This window comes from Erinaceus europaeus, chromosome 4 (assembly GCF_950295315.1).
Source record: "Erinaceus europaeus chromosome 4, mEriEur2.1, whole genome shotgun sequence".
NCBI lineage: Eukaryota > Metazoa > Chordata > Mammalia > Eulipotyphla > Erinaceidae > Erinaceus > Erinaceus europaeus.
The window spans coordinates 114,836,212-114,860,372 of NC_080165.1; the positions used below are offsets into that span (position 1 = coordinate 114,836,212).

A 24,161-nucleotide genomic window follows, 5' to 3' on the forward strand; every position below is an offset into this window, starting at 1 on the left:
GTCTACAGGAAACTCACCTAACTCAACAAGACAAACACAGACTTAAAGTGAAAGGATGGAAAACTATCATTCAAGCCAATGGCCCACAACAAAGGGCAGGAACAGCTATTCTCATATCTGACATGATAGACTTTAAAACAGATAAGATTAAAAAAGATAGGAATGGACACTACTTAATGCTCAGAGGATCAGTCAATCAAGAGGACTTAACAATTATTAATATCTATGCACCCACTGAGAAGCCATCTAAATACATCAAACTTCTACTGAAAGAGCTACAGCAATATATTAACAGTAACACAATCATAGTAGGGGACTTCAACACCCCACTATCTCAACTTGACAGATCATCCAGGAAGAAAATCAGTAAATACATAAGGGAGCTAAATGAAGAGATAGATAAACTAGAACTATTGGACATTTTCAGAGTCATTCATCCCAAGAAACTGGAATACACATTTTACTCAAATCCGCATGGATCATTCTCAAGGATAGACCATATGTTAGGCCACAAAGACAGCATCAGCCTATTCAAGAGCACTGAAATCATCCCAAGCATCTTCTCAGACCACAGTGGAATTAAACTAACACTTAACAATCAACAAAAGATTAGTAACAGTGCCAAAATGTGGAAGCTCAACAGTACACTTCTTAACAACTTCTGGGTCAAAGAGGAAATCAAGGAAGAAATCAAAATGTTTCGAGAGTTCAATGAAAATGAAGACACAAGCTATCAAAATATTTGGGACACAGCTAAAGCAGTCCTAAGAGGGAAGTTCATAGCTATACAAGCACACATTAGGAAACAAGAAAAGGCACAAATAAACAGCCTGATTGCACATCTTAAAGACCTAGAAGAAGAACAACAAAGGAATCCTAAAGCAACCAGAAGGACAGAAATTACTAAAGTTAGGGCAGAAATAAATAACATTGAGAATAGGAAAACCATACAAAAGATCAATGAAAGTAAATGTTGGTTCTTCGAAAGAGTAAACAAAATTGACAAATCTTTAGCCAGACTCACAAAACAAAAAAGGGAGAAGACCCAAATAAATTGGATAGTAAATGAAAGAGGAGAAATCACAACAGACACTGCAGAAATTCAACATATCATGCGAGGCTTCTATGAACAACTATATGCCACCAAGCTAGAGAACCTGGAAGAAATGAATGATTTCCTAGATACCTACCAACTTCCAAAACTAAGTAAAGAGGAAGTGGATAACATGAACAAGCCCATCACAGCTAATGAAATTGAAACAGTTATCAAAAATCTTCCCAAAAATAAAAGTCCTGGACCAGATGGTTTTACAAATGAATTCTACAAAACTTTCAAAGAAGAACTAATACCTCTACTTTTAAAAGTCTTCCAGAAGATTGAAGACACTGGAATACTCCCTGCCAGCTTCTATGAAGCCAACATCACTCTGATACCAAAAGCAGACAGGGACACAACCAAAAAAGAAAACTACAGACCAATATCTCTGATGAACATAGATGCTAAAATATTGAACAAAATTCTAGCCAACCGGATATAGCAGTATATCAAAAAAATTGTTCATCATGACCAAGTGGGGCTTATCCCAGGCATGCAAGGTTGGTTTACTATATGTAAATCAATCAATGTGATCCACCACATCAACAAAAGCAAGACCAAAAACCACATGGTCATATCAATAGATGCAGAGAAAGCCTTTGACAAAATACAACATCCCTTTATGATCAAAACACTACAAAAAATAGGAATAGATGGAAAATTCCTGAAGATAGTGGAGTCTATATATAGCAAACCTACAGCCAACATCATACTCAATGGTGAAAAACTGGAAGCATTTCCCCTCAGATCAGGTACTAGACAGGGCTGCCCACTATCACCATTACTATTCAACATAGTATTGGAAGTTCTTGCCATAGCAATCAGGCAGGAGCAAGGAATTAAAGGCATACAGATTGGAAGAGAAGAAGTCAAACTCTCCTTATTTGCAGATGACATGATAGTATACATGGAAAAACCTAAGGAATCCAGCAAGAAGCTTTTGGAAATCATCAGGCAATACAGTAAGGTGTCAGGCTATAAAATTAACATTCAAAAGTCAGTGGCATTCCTCTATGCAAACACTAAGTTAGAAGAAATTGAAATCCAGAAATCAGTTCCTTTTTCTATAGCAACAAAAACAATAAAATATCTAGGAATAAACCTAACCAAAGAAGTGAAAGACTTGTATACTGACAATTATGAGTCACTACTCAAAGAAATTGAAAAAGACACAAAGAAGTGGAAAGATATTCCATGTTCATGGGTTGGAAGAATTAACATCATCAAAATGAATATATTACCCAGAGCCATCTACAAATTTAATGCTATCCCCATCAAGATCCCAAGCACATTTTTTAGGAGAATAGAAAAAATGCTACAAATGTTTATCTGGAACCAGAAAAGACCTAGAATTGCCAAAACAATCTTGAGAAAAAAGAACAGAATCGGAGGCATCACACTGCCAGATCTCAAACTGTATTATAGGGCCATTGTCATCAAAACTGCTTGGTACTGGAATATGAACAGACACACTGACCAGTGGAATAGAATTGAGAGCCCAGAAATGAGGCCCCACATGTATGGACATCTAATCTTTGACAAAGGGGCCCAGACTATTATATGGGGGAAGCAGAGTCTCTTCAACAAATGGTGTTGGAAACAATGGGTTGAAACATGCAGAAGAATGAAACTGAATCACTGTATTTCACCAAATACAAAAGTAAATTCCAAGTGGATCAAGGACTTGGATGTTAGACCACAAACTATCAGATACTTAGAGGAAAATATTGGAAGAACTTTTTTCCGCATAAATTTTAAAGACATTTTCAATGAAACGAATCCAATTACAAGGAAGACTAAGGCAAGTATAAACCTATGGGACTACATCAAATTAAAAAGCTTCTTCACAACAAAAGAAACCACTACCCAAACTAAGAGACCCCTCACAGAATGGGAGAAGATCTTTACATGCCATACATCAGATAAGAGTTTAATAACCAACATATATAAAGAGCTTGCCAGACTCAACAACAAGACAACAAATAACCCCATCCAAAAATGGGGGGAGGACATGGACAGAATATTCACCACAGAAGAGATCCAAAAGGCCGAGAAACACATGAAAAAATGCTCCAAGTCTCTGATTGTCAGAGAAATGCAAATCAAGACAACAATGAGATATCACTTCACTCCTGTGAGAATGTCATACATCAGAAAAGGTAACAGCAGCAAATGCTGGAGAGGGTGTGGGATCTAAGGAACCCTCCTGCACTGCTGGTGGGAATGTCAATTGGTCCAACCTCTGTGGAGAACAGTCTGGAGAACTCTCAGAAGGCTAGAAATGGACCTACCCTATGACCCTGCAATTCCCCTCCTGGGGATATATCCTAAGGAACCCAACACATCCATCCAAAAAGATCTGTGTACACATATGTTCTTGGCAGCACAATTTGTAATAGCCAAAACCTGGAAGCAACCCAGGTGTCCAACAACAGATGAGTGGCTGAGCAAGTTGTGGTATACATACACAATGGAATACTACTCAGCTGTAAAAAATGGTGACTTCACCGTTTTCAGCCGATCTTGGATGGACCTTGAAAAAATCATGTTGAGTGAAATAAGTCAGGAACAGAAGGATGAATACGGGATGATCTCACTCTCAGGCCGAAGTTGAAAAACAAGATTAGAAAAGAAAACACAAGTCGAACCTGAAATGGAATTGGAGTATTACACCAAAGTAAAAGACTTTGGGGTGGGTGGGTGGGTGGGGAGAATACAGGTCCATGAAAAATGATTAATGAAATAGTGGGGGTTGTATTGTTAAATGGGAATCTGGGGAATGTTATGCATGTAAAAAAAAAAAAAAAAAAAGGAAGAAGAAGTAGAAACGCAAAGCAGAAATTGACTGAGTTTGGAGTATGGCACCAAAGTAAGAAAGCAGAAGTATACTAGAGTTTGCAGTGAGTACCTCCCTAATACTTCCTCTCCACTTTTCCAAGCTTTGGGTCCATGATTGCTCAACAATTTGTTTGGCTTTGTATGTTAACTCTCTTTTCAGTCACCAGGTTCCAGGTGTCATCAGGATGCCAGCCAGACTTCCCTGGATTGAAGACCCCACCAATATGTCCTGGAGCTCAGCTTCCCCAGAGACCCACCCTACTAGGGAAAGAGAGAGGCAGAATGGGAGTATGGACCGACCAGTCAACGCCCATGTTCAGCGGGGAAGCAATTACAGAAGCCAGACCTTCAACCTTCTGCAACCCACAATGACCCTGGGTCCATGCTCCCAGAGGGATAGAGAATGGGAAAGCTATCAGGGGAGGGGGTGGGATATGGAGATTGGGTGGTGGGAATTGTGTGGAGTTGTACCCCTCCTACCCTATGGTTTTGTTAATTAATCCTTTCTTAAATAAAAAAATAAAAAAAAAAATAGAATTGTAAACAATGCAGGAGATATCACAACTGACACCACAGAAATCCAGAGAATCCTGCGAAACTTCTATGAAGAACTATACGCCACCAAGCTAGAGAATCTGGAAAAAATGGAACAATTCCTAGAAGCATATGTCCTTCCAAAACTGAACCAAGAAGAGCTACAAAATCTAAATGCACCAATCACAGACAAAGAAATTGAAACTGTTATTAAGAATCTCCCCAACAACAAAAGTCCTGGACCAGATGGCTTCACAAACGAATTCTACAAAACTTTCAGAAAACAGTTAGTACCCATACTTCTTAAGCTTTTCCATAAGATTGAAAAAACAGGAATACTCCCTTCCACCTTCTATGAAGCCAACATCACCCTGATACCAAAAGCTGATAGGGACAGAACAAAAAAGGAAAACTACAGACCAATATCTCTGATGAACATAGATCCAAAATATTAAACAAGATCTTGGCCAACCGGATACAGCAACATATCAAAAAGATTGTTCATCACGACCAAGTGGGATTCATCCCAGGAATGCAAGGTTGGTTCAACATCCGTAAGTCAATCAATGTCATTCACCACATCAATAAAAGCAAAGCCAAAAACCACATGATTATCTCAATAGATGCAGAGAAAGCCTTTGACAAAATCCAACACCCATTCATGCTCAAAACTCTACAAAAAAATGGGAATAGATGGGAAAGTCCTCAAGATAGTGGAGTCTATATATAGCAAACCTACAGCCAACATCATACTCAATGGACAGAAGCTAAAAGCATTCCCCTCAGATCAGGGACAACCTAACCAACACAACGATTGCCACCTCAACATGCTTTACCTCAGAGTGTGTCCAGAGACTTCATGTGTGGAATGACAACCTTTCAGCTTCATTACTCGGGTGAGACCTTTCCTTTCATAGTATACTCTAATTCCATCCCAGGTGGTTCTCTTTCTAACAAAGTCCCAAAACCTAGATATACACCAGTTTATGTGAGAGAGAGCATATGTTCACACGTATCCATAAACTACTGCAAAATATATACCTGAAAGCAGAAGTACACTAGAGTTTGCAGTGAGTACCTCCCTAACACTTCCTTTCCACTATTCCAGGCTTTGGGACCATGATTGCTCAACAATTTGTTTGGCTTTGTATGTTAACTCTCTTTTCAATCACCAGGTTCCAGATGCCATCAGGATGCTAGCTAGGCTTCCCTGGATTGAAGACCCCATCAATGTGTCCTGGAGCTCAGCTTCCCCAGAGACACACCCTACTAGGGAAAGAGAGAGGCAGACTAGGAGCATGGACTGACCAGTCAACGCCCATGTTAAGCGGGGAAGCAATTACAGAAGCTAGACCTTCTACCTTCTGCAACCCTCAATGACCCTGGGTCCATGCTCGCAGGGGGATAGAGAATGGGAAAGCTATCAGGGGAGGGGGTGGGATATGGAGATTGGGTGGTGGGAATTGTGTGGAGTTGTACCCCTCCTATCCTATGGTTTTGTTAATTAATCCTTTCTTAAATAAAAAAAATTTAAAAAACCAAACCAAAACAAACAAACAAAAAAAAACGGGTGAAGCAGGATTAGATCTCTCTCTCTCTCTCTCTCCTTTCCCTCTCAATTTCTTTCTGTCTCTATAAAAAAGAAAAGGAGGAAGGAAGGCAGAAATAAAGACAGAGATAAATAAATATAGAAAGGAAGGAAGGAAGGAAGGGTGGAACACCAGGTTACTAGGTATAATGGGTTTGTCTAGGACCTGAGCTTTAGCTATAACCCTGGTGGCAATAAAAAAGGAAAATATGCACAAAATTTACTGTAAGAATGTCTCAATCAAGAGGGCTTTGGTAAAAGACTACACCCCCAAAGGTTTTTAAATATCGTACTTGCTAATGGTCTTGAAAAAGTTTTATATCATATATTATTTAATCATTTAATCTACAGCAGACTATTATGTTTTTTGCTAGGGTCTCATTGTTCTGGTCCACTTTTCCAGAGAGAGAGAGAGAGAAAGAGGGAAAAGACATAGCACCAAAGTTTTCCTCAACAATCTCACTGACCCCATTTTTTTTTTTCAAAGTTGAAAACCTGGAGAATGTACCAGTGCCTCAGCTACAACTTGGTGTACAGTAGAGGTTTTTCTAAATTAGGTCATGTATTGTATTGATAATCTACAATTTCTACTAAAGAAAAAAAAGAGGGCCCCTTAATCAATATGTCTAAGACACAGACATGAAATTAGAGCCAAGCCATTAATGGTAGTACTCTGATGAATTAAAAGTTATTAGGACAGTTCATTTACTATTATCCTGGAGTTGCTGGTTATAATCTCCAAAGAAGACCAGCCCATGGTACCTCCATTGCCTTCCTTTTTTTAGCTCTGCTATTCATGCTTCACAACTCAGTTAATACTTTTCTCCATTCATAAAAACTTCCAGAAACAAACTGTAGAATCAATTTCTCCTTCTCTTTAGTCTTCTCACACATTTTCTTTTTTTTTCGTTTTTAAAAAAGATACAGACAGCCATCAATTTAGAGGGAAGGGGGTAATAGAGAAGAAGAGAGTCAGAGAGAAAGGTGCAGTACTGCCTCACCACTTGCAAAGCTTTCCTCCTGCAGGTGGTGACTATGTGCTGGAACCCCATCATTATTCATTGTAACATGTGCACTCAACAAGGTACTAAGTCACCCAGCCTAAGTTATATTGAAATTTAGAATTTTTTCTATGATAATTATTGTTGCTTATATACTACTACTGTGTAGATAATATGAGTTTTTTTGCTTGTTTTTTTATTTTAATAAGAGTAGGAGAGAGAAGCAGAGAATCACTCTAGCACAGATTGACAGTCTAACAATTTATTTACTGCTCCACCTCTCAAGACAGCATACATCTATTTATATTTTATTTTATTAGGGCATTTGTGATTTACAGAACAGTTTTTAAAGCATAGGCACAACAGGGTCTAAATATCCTTTCATTCTGTCCCCTTTCTTCCTTCCCAAGTTTCCATTGCTTTTAGTGCCTTATATCACACCTACTCCAAGTTTCACCTTAATTTTCTTTGACTGCTTTTTGTTTTTATTACCATCTGTAGGTTCTCACACATATTCACTGTTGCTCTCTACTGTGGAATGAATACTCAGCAAAATATTTATCATCTTATGTCTCTTGTCTAGAATCCTTCTATCTTCCTCAGAGGAATAGAGGACCTGGAGGGGAACTTCAATTTCCTGAGCCCAATCAATGATTGATATGAATTTTAGAATCAATGTGTATGTTGATAAGCACTTCAGCTCTGACAACTAAAGACTTACAATAGTCCTGCTATTTATATATTTAAATATTTATTTAAATAAATATTTAGATATTTATTTCCAGGAAAAACTTGAATTTCCTAGTTATCAGTTTTTAATTACCCAGAGAGTAGATAGATAATAGTACCCAACAAACCAGGATATTGGGAAGATTAAATCAAGTAATTTTCACCAAAAGCATTTACCAAAGGCCTGAGGAGATATAGTGGTAACAGGTAGGACTTGTAAGTGGAAGCTCCAAGGTTGGACTCCTAGCCCCCAAAATAGTTAAACCTAAGCAGTGCTCTAGAAACAAACAAATAACCAAACAAGAAAACAAATTCATTTATCATAATTTTTGGATCATGGTGAGTATTTATAAGTACTAGCTTAAAGTAAACCATTAAACTGGATTTTGCAGGAAATTATCTTTATTTTCTTGGAGTTTGGGTAGTTAGTAAGCAACGATATATAGTCAATTATTAAAAATATATGTAAATTTGTAGGACAAAACTGAACTCATGGTATTTTCAACTTTTAACAATTTGTCTTACCCTTATTTATCTGATAAAAGTTTCAGCTTTTATCTTCACTAACTCTTGGGAATTGGCATTATATTTATGATATCAGTTTGTGTCAATACTATCATTAAAACGGAAAGTGACTTTTGGGAGACGTGGCCATGGAATAACAGGGATCGAATCATCTCTTCTCCCAAAACATGAAATAAATACAACAAGAGACCCAACTGAAGTCATAATCTACAGCTCACGGTTCTGCAGCCTCTGGTGGGTGCCTGTGTGTGGTTGGGGCAACAAGGGGTGTGGGATGAGGAACAGCAAAGTCAGGTCAGAGCTCCAGGGAGCACGGTGCAGAGTTGCACCATTTTAGGGATTTCACCTTTAGTGCAGCAAGCAATGAAGGTTGTTCTGAGTGCCAGAAAAAAAAGAAAAAGGGGGCTTAAAACCTCTCAATCATTGACTCAGGGAGTATTTAGCCTTCTGAATTTAATGCAAGGACACAACATAAAACAGAGTATTTGTGACCACAAGATAGTGCAAAGCAACCACCGCCCCCCCATCCCACCCGCAGCAGAACATACAAACAAAAGAAACCTAGAGATCACAATAGCACCACCAGCTGGCCATTAATAACCAGCAGAGAGTAGCACCAGATATGTCTCTCTATTATCCCTGGTCAGATACGAGTCAATCCAGGTAGTATGATAAATGGATTGAATAGTACTGAGAGAGGGACCTCATAATACATCATATACAATGGTTAAACCAAGAGGAAACACTGGAGAAATAAACCAGAACAAAAGTCTAGACAACCCCCACCCCCAACAACAACAACAAAAAAGAGGTTTTGAGGACAAGATCCAAACACTAATTGAGGCATTAGTCACAGGAGTGAGGAATTTGAAAATAATATTATCAGAAATAGGGAAATAGCAAATGAGACTCTGAAAGAAAATACTAACTACCTGGAGGTAATCAGAGAGCTGAAAACAAATAGCTGAGCTAAGAACACAACTAACTGAACAAACTAATACAGTATCACAGCAGAGTAACAAAATAGCTGGGCTACAGAAAATAATAGAGGGGAGAGAGAATAGAAAAAGTGAGGCAGAAAACAGAATTAGCAGGATGGAGGATGAATTACAGAACACTAAGAAAGAAGTAAGAGATCTCAAAAAGAGATTAAGAGATATAAAAAACAACAGATACATATGGGATGACTTCAAAAGAAGTAATATATGCATTATTCGCTTGCCAGAGGAAGAGAGGGAGGGGGAAGAAAGCATTCTACTGGACGTAATAGCTGAGAACTTCCTTACTCTAGAGAACATAAAAGACATAAAAGTTCAAGAAGCTTACAGGATCCCAAACAGAATTAACCCAGACTTAAAGACACCAATACACATCTTATTTAGAATGAAAAGGAATAAGGATAAAGATAAAGAAAGGATTCTGAAGGCTGCAAGAGAAAAACAGAGTCACCTACAGAGGAAAACCCATAAGATTAGCAGCATATTTCTCCACACAAACACTAAAGGCCAGAAGAGAATAACAAGATATATATTGAACTCAATAAGAAAAGCTTTCAATCAAGACTACTGTATCCTGCCAGACTGCCATTCAAACTATATAGAGGTGGGGTGGGGGTATAGCATAATGGTTAGGCAAAGAGTCTTTCATGCATGAGGATCTCAAGTCCCAGGCTCAATCCCCCACACCACCGTAAGCCAGAGCTGAGCAGTACTCTGGTTAAAAAAAAAAAAAGTCAAACTATATGGAAGCATAAAACCTTCTCAGATAAGCAACAGTTGAAGGAATCAACTATCACCAAGCCTACCCTACAAGAATTTCTGAAATATCTCATAAATAATCACAGCATCATAAACATGCCACATATCAGAATTATCTAAAATTTTAGAATAATGGCATTAAAATATTTTCTATCTATAATATCAATAAATGTCAATGGCCTGAATTCACCTATTAAAAAGCACAGAGCAGGAACATGGATCAGAAAATAAAATCCAACCATATGCTGTCTGCATGAACTCACCTAACTCAACAAGACAAACACAGACTCAAAGTGAAAGGATGGAAAACTACCATACAAGCCAATGGACTAGAAAAAGGGGCAGGAACAGCTATTCTCAATCTGACATGCTCAACCTTAAAACAAGTACAATTTTAAAAGATAGTATGGACATTACTTAAGGTTCAGAGGATCAGTCAAGTAAGAGGTCTTAATGTTTATTAACATCTATGTACCCAATGAGAGGCCATATAAATACACCAAACAGCTACTGAAAGGACTATAGCAATAAATTAACAGCAACACAATAATAGTAGGGGATTTCAATACCCCTTGGATGTTAGACCAGAAACTATCAGATACTCAGAGGAAAATACTGGCAGAACTCTTTCCCATCTAAATTTTAAAGGCATCCTCAATGAAATGAATCCAATTAAAAAAAAAGTTGAACAAAAAACACAAAGCAAAACTTGGACTGGTTCTGGTGTATTGCACCAAAGTAAAGGATTCTGGGGTAGGGAGGTAGGCAGAAGTTGAAAAACAAGATCAGAAGGGAAAACTCTAAGTAGAACTTGGAGTTGGTGTATTGCACCAAAGTAGAAGCTCTGGGGTAGAGAGGAGGGTTCAGGTTCTGGAACATGATGGCAGAAGAGGACCTAGTAGGGGGTTGTATTGTTGTGTGGGAATGTTATTCATGTATAAACTATTGTATTTTACTGTTTTCTGTAAACCATTAACCCCCCCCCATAAAGAAATAAAAAAAAACCTTAAAGACTAGCTAGTTTAAGAGGTCCTAAGACTACTTGTGCAAAGAACTGATGAAGATCATATCTTATATGTGATATTTGAGCCCAATTTCTCTCTAGTCATAATTAAAAATGATTCTCACATTTATTATTAATATTTTATTGCCACCTGGATTATTGCTGTAGTTCTGTGCTTTGCATGATGAACCCACTGCTCCTAGCAAGTATTATTTTTTCCTTTCTGTTTGATAGGACAGAGAGAAATTGATGGGAAAAGGGAAAGAAGGAAGAGAGAGAGAGAGAGAGAGAGAGAGCGAGCGCTATAATCCTTCTTGACCTCTGGTGAAGCTTTGCTTTGCAGGTGGGCACCAGGTGCTTGAACCTAGGTCTTTACACACTGTGACATGTGTGCTCAACTCAGTGTGCCACCACTGGGCTGATCCTTAGTATTAACACAGGTAGGATCACTGCCAGAAAAAAATATCACTGATTAAAAAGTCAGCCTCTCACTTTGTTGAAGTAACATTCTGACTAGAAAGAACAGCACAGATATTTACTCCTTATAAACAAGAAGTTTAATTACTTAATGAGATAAGGGTTAATATATGAAAAAAAAGAGTTCTTTAAACCAACTTATTCATGTTGCTGATCTATTGTTTTTTAAAAGCCTTTGGAATTTTCATTATATTTATTTTTTTAGGTAGAGATAGTCAGCAAGTGAGAGGAGTGGGGAGACAGAGAGGGAAGAGAGACACTTACAGCATTATTTCACTATTTGGGAAGCCTTCCCCCTGCAGATGGGGACTGGGGGCTCCAACCCAGGTCCTTGTACACTGCAGGTGTGTGCCTGTTTTTGATAATGTGACTCTCATAAACTTCAGAAATGACCCTAGATAAATAAGCTTCAATTAGAATTTCATCTGTAGAAATCCTCCAAGGACTGATTTTTCCTGATTATTACATGCAAGATAGTTTCAATGTTGACAGATATTCTCAAACCATGACAGGGTAGACTCAGGAATCCCATTTGATTGCAGACAATTTCAAATTCCTTATATATTCTTATAAACCATTTTAATCTCCTTTGAGGGAGATCCTGGGCATGTTTCCAATTCAAGTTCTTTGACTGTGTTCTTTACTAAGATCAAAGTCTCATCTCTAAATGTGAGATTTAGGCACTAGCTTAGGGTCCAAGGCATTTTAGGATTCTGTAATATTGGTGCCATACAGACTCCCTTACCTGATAAAGGTTGGCAAGGTGATGGTTAGTTTTGATCAAGAATGGTTGGTTCACCCCTGGGTGGTCAACATCATGTGCTGCTGCAGCCAGCAATCCAAGCATGATGTCCAGAGGTGTGAGGAAGCTGGCAAGCTGTTAAAAAATAATTTTGGTTAGCATTTGTTCTGGCTAGGTTAAACTGAATGAATCATGTTATTGCTTAGGCCTGTCACTCAGACTTACCTTCCAAAGCAGTCCATCAGGTTATAGTAAAGTGAAATCATAAGAAAAAAGAAAGAACTATTGTGTGAACAATAACTAATCAACTCAACTGCACCTGGAGTTAGCTAATCTCCTTCTCCTATTGCTATTGTTTTGTTTCATTGTTGTGAAATGGCGCCCGACTGGCAGCACTGTTCTGTGTTGGGCAGGGAGAAGGCAGAACTTAAAGCCAACCTTGCTCTTAGACAATGTTGTAATGAAGGGAAGTACAGCCTGGAATGTTCCTAGCTGTGGCCACAGAATGTGAACTCAGACCTACAGGGATGCAGATGTAACAGCCTCCTGTGATGCATATGGGCCCTAGATCAAATCAGTGGGGTATACAGTTAACGATATTTATACAGTTTTCCCATATTTGGGAGCTACCCTGATCCAACTTTCTAGTCTTTTTCTACCTCTGACACCATCTCCTTAGACTATAACTTGAGTACACCTTCATGTTAGCTGTCAGACTCAGGCAAAAATTAGTAAAGCCATGGCCCCCTTGGAATATAGCTAAAATAGACCTACTAGGTTTTTCCAAAATGGAGACCCCCCCCAAATCTTTATCTGCAATATTCTTGCGTTTAGGTTCATGATTAGTCAGCAATTTGTCTGTTTTATATCTTTTTTTGTAAATCTATTTATTTATTTAATTTTGGAGTGGTTTATCACATCATAGCATGTTTGCTAAGAAGTCTTTGATGCTCATACATTGTCTTTAGTCTGAATCAGGATGCTTAATTGTTGCTGTTGAAAATGAACATCAAAGGGTAGGGGAGACAGCATAATTGTTATGCAAAGAGCTTCCTATGCCTGAGGCTCTAAAGTCCCAGATTCAGTCCCCAACACCAACAGAAGCCAGAGCTGAGCAGTGCTCTGGGGGAAAAAAACGGAACATCAGTCGGGGGAATTTTGATTCTATTTGTTCACTAAAAACTGCAAACTGAGAGACTTTGCTAGTATGGTTTATGGCAAAAGTCCACAACAAAATAGCTAGTTTTGGGGACTGTTGAAAGAATTTAGGATAGAGATAGTCCTAGAAAGGATTGATTTTAATAGTTGATTCATATCTGCAACCTTGGGAGAACTGTTATAGCTTACAATGGAGGCACAGGGGAATCCCGAACTCTGGTGGTGGGAACAGTGTGGAGTTGTACCCCTGCTATCTTGTAATTCTGTAAATCAATATTAAATCACTAATAAAATATAAAATAAAAAAAATTAAGGATTGATTTTGATTTAATGTAGCCTTGAAAGTAAGAAAAAAAAAATAGAAAGAAAAACATAAAGGAAACCCCAGAAATTTCTATTCTTTTTCACTTGGGCTATATGATTTTTAGAATTGATTTAGGAGCTCTAATATGGACAATCACATTCATGTTGTGAGGGGCCTATAACATTTACTCTGTCCTGCAGGGTGATTTGGGATCCAGCAGGTAGTGTACTTGAAATTTCCAGGTGGCTAAAGAGGTAGCTGAGTTTTGCCTTACCTTTGGTTCCTTCAGGTAGCAGTGCATGGCCTGGGTGACATCAGCTGCATGGACAGCATTATGATAGGGGTTTTGGTTGTGGTAATCTTCTTGGACCATGACTACAGGGTAAATATAACATAAGCAATAAGCATCTAAAACCAAAAGATGAAGGATATATTAACTCAGCTTAAAAATCTCAGTGTCTTTCAAAGAGTGCAGCCTGAAGACCCTTTAAAAATGAATGTGATTTCTAAGTTTGGCAATTCTATTGGGGCTGTTTTCAGTGGAAAGGGTGGGTGGTGGCAGGGTGCAGATGGGAGAAAGGCCAAAAGGATTTGTGAGGCCCTTGGGATTCCTCATCATCTTTATAAATCACCTCTTTCTGGTATACATGAAGGCTTTCATTGATTGGAAAAGTAAATATGCAGTTAAAGGACAAATTCACTTTACAGTTTAGTTAGGCTTGCTGCCATGAAAGATATGAGTACTATGAATAATGTGCTGTGAAAGAGATTTTCTTTTAAAAAGCTCACGTAGCATCAGAGTACTCATATTTTAAAAAAAAAGATAAAAAAAAAAGCAACCTGATTTACTACTTGATTACCAACAGACGACCAAAGTAAATCTAGGACTTCTCCAGGCAGAAATTCAAAGTATGGTGTTGATTCAGTGATGGACTCTTTGGTTTTATTTCTAATTTATTCACATTAAGTTATCATTTTTCATACCCTTCTACTCTGGGGATCAACTTTCTCTTTACCTAAGTAGAGATATAAGTCATGGAATTTTGGTTTACTATATACAAAAGCCACTGTAATATGGCCATAGTCTCTTAGTCCATAGAGCAAATTAGCCTTTGGTTCTGGTAATAGTTCTGTTCTCAAATTATTATATTCTTTACATATACTCTAGGTTCAAAATTTTTTTATTTTCTTTAGATGAATCAAGTTATTTGACTATTATATTGCTCAGAATCTAAATACAATCAGTTTGAAAGTTTTTTTGTGTTTCTGGAACTGGGCCATATTCCGACTGTCTACAAGTATCTCTCTTGTACATTATAGACCATTTACTCAGCAGTTTATTTTATGATTGTATTTAAACATATGACTTCTTTTATTGAAAAGTTATTTAACTGCATGTCTCTTTTGTGTAAAATAGGAAATAACAGTTCTCAAAGCATTAGAAGTCCTTTGAAGCACTATATAAGCCTGCTAATTGTTGCTATTGTTATCATTGTCACTAATATTTTACTCTTGATGACATCAAGTCACTCTCAAATTCAAAGTACAAACACTGGCAAGACAATGAAATCAGAAACATGCCAAGTGGCATAGGAAGGTTAGTTTGTGATTTAAAAGTACTCTGGATAATTAATTGACAAATAAGTAAGGATGTATACATGCATAAAAACAGTAAGAACTTGGGCTACCTTTTTATTAAATGGTGGTGGAACTGGGTGAAAAGATGATGGCTTTTTTTTTTTTTTTGCCAGGGTTATTGCTGGGGTTCGTTGCCTGTACCACGAATCCACTCCTCCTGGTGGCTATTTTTTCCCTTTTTGTTACCCTTGTTATTTATCGTTGTTGTTATTACTATTATTGTTGTTACTGCTGCCATTGTTATTGGATAAGACAGAGAGAAATCGAGAGAGGAGGGGAAGAAGAGAGGGGGAGAAAAAGCCACCTGTAGACCTGCTTCACCACTTGTGAGGTGATCTCCTTGCAGGTGGGGAGCTGGGGGCTTGAACTGGGATCCTTACACAGGTCACTGTGCTTTGCACCAAGTGTGCTTAACCCACTGTGCTACCACCTGGCCCCTGATGACAGCTTTTTAAGTAAAAGACCTCTTGCAAATCTGGCAGGCAAAGACTGATATTCTGCCAACTGTAATGTGCTGACTTTGGGCAAGGTATGAAATCTCTTTTACATCTCCTTAACTGTGGGCTAAATGGTGATAACAGTGTCCATTGCAATGACTAGAAATAACATAGCAAATGCACTGTGCATGTAGGGTATACTGCAAACACCATACTCTTTATTGTTATTATTATTTTTAGGCCTACGATATATTTTTTGACTTTATTGGGTTAATTAATAGTTTATAGTAGACAGTAAAATAGATTTCTCCATTTTCTACATAACAATTCCTCTAGGTCCTCCTCTGCCATCATGTCCTGAACCTGAACTTCCCCCCACCCCAGAGTCTCTTGCTTTGGTGTAGTACACCAAAAGTCTATGTAATATTTGTAAAGTTCAAGACAAAATAAATAGTTGTTGGGACAAGAGTGGCAATTTTTAAAAAAATATTTATTTATTTATTCCTTTTGATGCCCTTGTTGTTTTATTGTTGCAGTTATCATTGTTGTTATTGATGTCATTGTTGTTGGATAGGACAGAGAGAAACGGAGAGAGGAGGGGAGACAGAGAGAGGGAGAGAAAGATAGACACCTGCAGACCTGCTTCATTGCTTGTGAAGCAACTCCCCTGCAGGTGGGGAGCCAGGGGCTCAGACTTGGATCCTTACCCCAGTCCTTGCTGTGCTACCTGCTGTGCTACCGCCTGACTCCCACAATTTTTTTTTTGAGACATATCTTGCTGAGGTTTTGTTAATTTATGAGTATATCACTGTCTTCTTTGACAGTTAAATGTTTTGGTAGTTTTCTTTATTTCATTTATTACAATCACATCTAATCAAGTAAATAATTTTTAAATTACAACAAAGCAAAGGACTCGCAGGGAGGACTGGGGGAGGTGAGGGGGAAAGGTTACTGAGTACCCAGGACACAAGAATGAAGACAGACTTGGGTTGGTGTGGAATGGTATGCAGGCACTTATCACGGGGGATGAGAAACTATTCATGTATCAATAACTGTCCTGTGAACCATTAAAATGATTTAGAAAAAATAAGTTTAGAGAAACATAAGGAACAACAAATAATAATAAATGTCATCACCTTTAAAAATAATTTTAGTGAGTTAAGGGCATGAAACCTTATTTTTAAACTAAAATGAGATAATTCAAGATTAACATGTGGCCTTCATCTGTCACACTATGATCTTCATTGCTTTATTGGAGAATATTCTGAGATGTCATTATTTATGGGCAGGGAGGTAAAAATATGAAAAAAAAAATGACTTACCTAAAAACCTGTGTAAGGTCACCATATCTAACTTGAAATGGTGAATGAGTCCATGGGTATTGAAGAGGTGGCACAGCAGAGTTACCAGGCTATTTCCTAGGAGGAAAGAGTTACCTGTTTAAACTCATTCTCATTCTCGTCACCATTAAAGCCTCAACATAGGGGTTGGGTGGTGGTGGTGTACCCATTTGAATGCTGGGCAGGGAAGCTGTATTTCTTTATTCAGGAACAACGAATGACTATGTTTATGTGTATGTTTAAAGTTTGGTAAACAGTAGCTTTAAGGCTAAATTCTTACTAGTCAAAGATAAATGAAAAAGGTTTTCAACGTAATTCTCATAAAGATAAAAATTAACTTACATTTAAAGTCTGAGGTAAAAATTAGTTAACAATCAATATATTTCAACTAAGTTGGTCTAAACAAAAGGTTAAATAGACTTGTTGATATGTAAAACACTACCTTCTCTATTAGAAATGGTAGATCGCACAATGGCTATGCTAATTATTCTCATGCCTGAGGTTTCCTCTCCGGCCCACACCTAGGGTGTGTCTCCATCTTGAATGGGTGTAACAAAAGGTTAAAAGACGTTGTTGATATGTAAAAGTCTCAAATTCCTTCTCTATTAGAAATGTTAGATCGTGCAGTAGATATGCTAATAACAAGTTTTGTTTCATAGTAAGTAAGTTGCAGCCAGCTGCCTTTGGGACCCTAGGCCGTTCCCCGCCCCCATGCAAATGCCCCTCGAGGCAAGTAGCCCCCCAGAGGCAAGAAATATATTTTTTTTCAGATATGGCCCCCTCAGGCCTTCCCTTGGCAACATGCTGGTTTTGGTTATATATGTTTCTGTTCACCCCACACCCTTGATACTATAGTCATTTAGTTAAAAAGAAAAGGGGGAATTGTCGTATGCTTTACATTGGCTTGTTCTAGCCCTCCCCCTCCAAGAGAATTGGATGAGTCCTGTTAATTTCGCGGGCCTGCTTGGCCCCGCCCCAAGGGACCCTGGGAGAGGGTTCCGGAGTCCGAGAGTTCCTGAGTTCCCCAGTGACAGAGTTCCTGAGTTCCGGAGTTTGAGAGTGCGAGAGTGCGAGAGTTTCAGAGTTCGAGAGTAAGAGAGAGGGTTCCTGAGTTCGAGAGTGCCAGAGTTCCTGAGTTCCTGAGTTCGAGAGTTTCAGGGTTACAGAGTAAGAGAGAGTGCCAGAGAGACAGAGTTCCTGAGTTCCTGAGTTCGAGAGAAAAGAGAGTTCCTGAGTTCGAGAGTTTCAGGGTTACAGAGTAAGAGAGAGTGCCAGAGAGACAGAGTTCCTGGGTTCCTGAGTTCCAGAGAAAAAGAGAGAGTGCTTGCGCCGCCGCAAAGAGACAGCAGAGTTCTGTTTGGTGATTAGTTTGTCTTAGTTTATGAATCGTTGTTCCTGAATAAAGAAATACAGCTTCCCTGCCCAGCCGTTGTCTCCGCGTCTCTGTTCACCACCGTGAAGCCAGCCCGGCCAGCTGGAGCCGTCCGGAAATTTTAACAACAGAGCTGGGGGCTTGAACTGGGATCCTATGCCTGTCCTTGTGCTTTGCGCCATGTGTGCTCAACTTGCTGCACTACTGCCCAACCCCTGACAATGAGGCATTTGTAATGCAAAATGGCAATGGTGAAAACTTGGAGCTATTATAGATTTAAGTTACTAAAGATATGTTGTTTATTGCAGAATAATGGTCTCTGAATTTTAAGAATATTATAGAGTTTATGAGAGACTGAAATGGGCCAAGAAGGTGGCTGACTGTCTTGAATGGAAAACACAAGCAAGCAAAATGGCTCACTTAGATAGTGTATTGCTTTGCTGCATGTGATCCAGGTTTGAGTCTGGCCCCCACGGCATTGAAGGAAGATTTTGTGTTATGGTCTCTCTCTTTATCTCTACCTTAAAAAAAAAAAAAAGACTAAGTGATATGTTGCCTAAACACACTCTTTCAGGATACTTTTTTTTCCAGATGATTCTTGTTTATATACATGCAGATGAAATTAGTAATGTGGGTTCTCAATGAGCTATGGCTTATAGAAGCAAATTTGTGGACTCAGAAGGGGGAAGGGAGGTTAGGGATGTAAACCTCTATGGTAGAAAAGGGTGATGATTTGGTGGAGGTTGAAATGTACCAGCACCTGTCTTTGGGAATTGTGGAAATGTACTCTCAGACAACAATAATTTGTAAGTCAATATTCCCTCAATAAAGTGAGGATTTTTGTAATTTTAAGGTTTTATAATTTATAAATTCACTTGAATAGTTTTAGTGCTTATATTTATATGGATTTCTGAATTGTCCTTTGAACTAATTGTAGGATCGTACTGGATATATAAAAACCCTTTGATTTGTTCATTTCATATTTTTATGAGAATATAATTATACTCTTAACAAATGTAATTTAATAAGTTTTTTGATCATAGTTAATTTCATTATTGGTGCTTTTCTGAAACTAGCTGATTTGAGCAAAGTGAAATACAAGATTATGGGATATTCTTATAAGGAGTGTCTAACTAGTCTTTCTTTTGCTTTTTCTTTTTTCTTTTCCTTCCTTTCTTCTTTCCTTCCTTCCTTCCTGCCTGCCTGCCTGCCTGCCTGCATTCCCATAGCAGCCATGTATACCTCTGGCTTCTGGTGGGGTTTGGCTTTGAACCTGGAAACTTTGGTGCCTTAGGCATGAAGGTTTTTTTGCATAGCCACTCTGCTATGTAATCAGGCTGCTATAGTTAGTTTTCTATAGTGGTAAGCTTGGTTTTATTGCCTTAGACTATTTATCAGTTATTGTTCTTTGACAAATACTAGAATGGTAAGAGAACTATTGCAATGACTTAGAAACATCAGCCTGGTAGATGGTAACTTATCTGAGGGTAAGTATTACGTGAAGTTCTTTCATTGACTCCTCAAATTTATCAGAGCTTGTTTAATGGACAAATGCAAGGAGTCTATTATTTTCTTAAAGAAAGTCCTTATAGGAATAAAAAGTGAAATGGTGTAAATTTCTAATTTTCCCTTCAGCTGTGGTCTATACTTTTGCACTCTACACACATTCAGCAGTTGTTTTCTTTGGAAATCAAACAAATCTGAACAATACCTGCAGTGGAGCAGTATTCACTCACTTGATGAAAGTGCACACACCAGCCCTATGAGAGTCAAGACTGAGCAAATGTGCTTTTTTGCTTTTAGTTTTCCAGCCACTAACAATTAATTTCCGTCTGTTGGTTGTGGCCAAAGAATTCTATAAGGAGAGACCCTAGCCAAGTTCCTTTGGGATCATCAACGAAAGAAGGAAACTGTTTTAAGATCCTAAGCCAAATCCAGTCTTTATTCTTCATCTGAATTAATTTTCCTTAGTTCTGGTCCTTCTTGAATGATTTTATTCATACTTTATGAAAATAGGAAAAGGAAGAAAAGACTAGCTTAAAATATTTTATCCATTTATTTCCATTAAAGAGAGCTACAGGGTGAGACAAGAGCACTGGTCAGCACTTGATAAGGTGGTACTGGGGGTTAAATATGGGACCACAGAGCTTCAGGCATGATGGTCTTTTATATAATTATTACATTATCACCCCTGTCTGAAAAATATTAGCTTTTAAAAACAAAATTTGTTGTAAAATTAATTTCTTTTTTTAAAAAGATATATGCATATATATGTCCCATTTTAAATATATTTTATTTATTTATTTTGGATAGAGACAGAGAGACATTGAGAGGGAAAGTAATAGGAGAGAGAGATGTAAAGCATTGCTTCACTACTTGTGAAGCTTTCCCCTACAGGTGGGGAGCAGGGGCTTGAACCCGAGCCCTTGGGTATTATAATGTGTGTGTTCAACCAAGTGCACCACCACCTGGCCCTGATGAAATTAATTTCAGTTAATGGTGCGTACCGTAGTAAGAAATTTGGGAAGGTTAACTTACCATTCGTCAAGCGATCAAATAAGAAAATGTCAAAATCCCACGTTCCCACTTTGGAGAGCATATGCTGAAAAAGATAAAAAAAATAGCACTCAAATGAATCATACTCCAATATTTACTTTGAGACATAGTGAATTATTACTGAATCTGTACATCTGGTTTGTAATGAAATCTTACTCTGTCACTAATAACGATAGTGTGAAAAAGCTAGGCTCTGAAACAAGACTGACTGATTTATGCCAGCCATATCTCTTACTGCCTGTGGCATCTTCAGCAAGTACTCTAACTTTCCTGAACTTGTTCCCTAACTTAAAAAACATGGCTGAGCATATTGCTATGTCAGAGTGTTGTGGTGAGAATTAATTAGAAATGGGCTTGTATACAGTAAGCACACACTTGCTACATATCTGTAAGAGTTACACACCAATAAAGTTTCCATAAACTACACATAAGAGAGGAAGCTCCCATCAAACTTTAAAAAAAGTCAAGATAATTGCTTTGTCAATGTAGATCAAATGTGACAACAACCACTATAAGAGGAGGAAACTGAAGAGTGGGCAATAAATAGAAAACAGGATAATTTTAAAGTACAATATAGGATTATATTTTATTGTTTTCTTTTTAAAAATACCCCACACTTGGAATTAAATGGTGTAATTCTCAAATGTGAAGTTGCACTTGCTGCTCTGTTCTCACCATGCCTCCTGCCACTGAGGCTTCATCTCTTCCAGGCTCTGTTATAGGTAAGGTCTTGCTGACTCACCCTACTTGCCCTTGAATGGTTTCCCTGCACTTTAAGATAAAGTCTGCAGGCCTCCTCATGGCCCACAAAGATCTTCACAAAGAAAAAAGGACGGGGAATAGGCTGTTTTGAAGACTAGAATGAGTGTCTCATCTAAGTCATATAGTTCTATAGGCAGAGCAAGGACTTATTCATAGATATATCCTGCCTTCTGTTCTTTCTGTAACTCAAAGTTGCCTTTCTTGAGAGGCTGCTTCTTAAGTGGAGGTATCCCTCTGCTGATTGCTAAATCCTCTCACCATCGGACCAGCTAACCAAACACCTCTTACAGATCTTGGGTTGTAGACCTAGTGTTGAGAATTGATTCTTCTGACATAATTTAGTCTCCTTTCTTAACACTATATGTCAACAGTATATGTCAATAGCTTGCAATAGCATATAGACAGGATAATGTTACTTAGTTTGTAAACAACTGAAAAGTACATTTGCCTTGTTTTAAAATATGTTTTCATCAGGGGAATTACTAGTTTATAGTCAATACACTTGTTGGTAAATGTGTAAAATCACATTTCCCATCTTCTAAAAAAGTAGTTTATTCATGCAATTTAAACTCCTTTTGGCAGTTTGGGCCAGAAACAATCTGAAGCAATAAATTTAGATTGTCATGTGTTTATTTCTAATTTCAAATCTGATAAATAATTCACAAAGGTAAGTGTGGAATGTGTAGAAATATTTACATGAATTAAAATTGCAGACCTGGTAATAATAGCCTAAAGTGGAATTAAGATAGGTATTTATAGGGTTAATTTTAGTGCAGCTATTACAATGAAATAACTCAAAAGTTTCTTTCCTAATTGCAAAATCTAGTCTAACAGTTTACTTTACTTTGCATGTTTTTCCTGTAAACACACTTTACCTCATTTCATCTTTACATCACTCCCATAAATCAGGTGTTTCTATTACCTTAATTTTTTGAGGAAAAATTCAAATGTATTGAATAGTCAGACTGACAGAGCTTTTGAATGGCAGAAGTAGTGCTTAGACTTTGATCATTGGCCTGTGGTGGGGCCACAGAAGGGCAACCAGCTTACCCTTGCTTGTCCAAGGTAGTCTTCATCCAGCAGGTGCAGCGGGGCTTGTGGGATAATTCCACGAAGCAGCCTTGATGCATGGAAGTATCTTTGAAAGCTTAACAGTCTTTTCACCTTTTTCTTGGTGCCAATTTCCCCTGAGTGTGCTGTATCTGTGGAAAGAAGGAGATGTAGGAGGTTGAGAGGGTGTTGGGGACACAGGCAACAATGATGGAGGAGAACTTAAGTTGTTGGTGGGTGTGTGTTTAGACACCTATCACAGGGAGATAAGGAATTGTACTCGTGACAACTGTCTCTTAAAACATTATTTCTTTCAGTACAGTGATTTAAAGGAGAGAAAAAGGAACACATATGTGAAGAAGTACTCTCAGTGCTTTCTTGATGCAGGCTATTTAATTCTACATTTGAAATTCCTCTGGAACAAAGAAGTAATTTCTTATATATCATGCATATCAAATTATTGAGTTATTTCTGGATGCAATTTTGGTAGATAGGGACTAACTATATGAATCACTATGTTTATTCTGTGACTGTAAGAACAACTCATTCTATAAGATACCTGCCTTGCTCATAGTTTGAGACCCAGGTTTAAGTTCTGATACCACATGGGAGTGCTATAGTACCAGGAGCTTCTCTGGTGCTGTGGTCTCTCTCATACTCTCTCTCTCTCTCTGAAAAATCAGCCTTGGAGTAATGAAGATGGGGATTACAAGGCCTTGACTTGTCAAAACAAAATCTCCAATCAACAAAAATCTTTATTTTCTTGTGAATAATTCTAATGTGCTTATTTAGACAGTTTTTATCTTACCTATTTTCTCTAGCCTAATCAAACCATTCATCTAAATTAGGTAAATGAGGGGGTTTACAGTTAATGGTATTTATATACTTGTCCCATATTTGGAAACTACTCTTCCTAGATTCAGCTTTCTAGTCCTATTTCCAACTCTGACACCATCTCCCCAGACAAGACATGCATGTTAGCTGTTGGGTTCAGGCAAAAATTAATAAAGTCATGGCCCCCTTGGAATACTTCTAAAATAGACTTCCTAGCTTTTTTCCAAAATGTAGACCTCAATCTCATCTGATATATTCTTTAAAAAATATTTTATTTATTTATTTTAATGAGAGATACAGAGAGAGGAGAGAGAGATCAGAGCACTGCTCAGCTCTGGCTTATGATGGTGCTGGTGATCGAACCTGGAACCTTGGAGCCTCAGGCATGAAAGTCTCTTTGCATAACCACTGTGTTGTCTT

The 24,161-nt window shown here is 38.0% G+C and overlaps 1 protein-coding gene across 3 annotated transcripts in view; it reads right to left on the reverse strand.

Moving 5' to 3' along the window:
* Positions 1 to 24,161, reverse strand: part of PDE7B (phosphodiesterase 7B) — a 424,310-nt gene that overhangs the window by 52,394 nt on the left and 347,755 nt on the right. For all 3 annotated transcript variants that reach the window (XM_016186828.2, XM_060190400.1, XM_016186829.2), the window contains 5 exons: positions 22,908 to 23,059; positions 21,078 to 21,141; positions 17,150 to 17,245; positions 14,027 to 14,127; positions 12,294 to 12,425 (listed from right to left, as the gene is read on the reverse strand). In XM_016186828.2, coding sequence (XP_016042314.1) covers positions 12,294 to 12,425; positions 14,027 to 14,127; positions 17,150 to 17,245; positions 21,078 to 21,141; positions 22,908 to 23,059 — 545 coding nt within the window. The remainder of the gene's footprint in view (positions 1 to 12,293; positions 12,426 to 14,026; positions 14,128 to 17,149; positions 17,246 to 21,077; positions 21,142 to 22,907; positions 23,060 to 24,161) is intronic.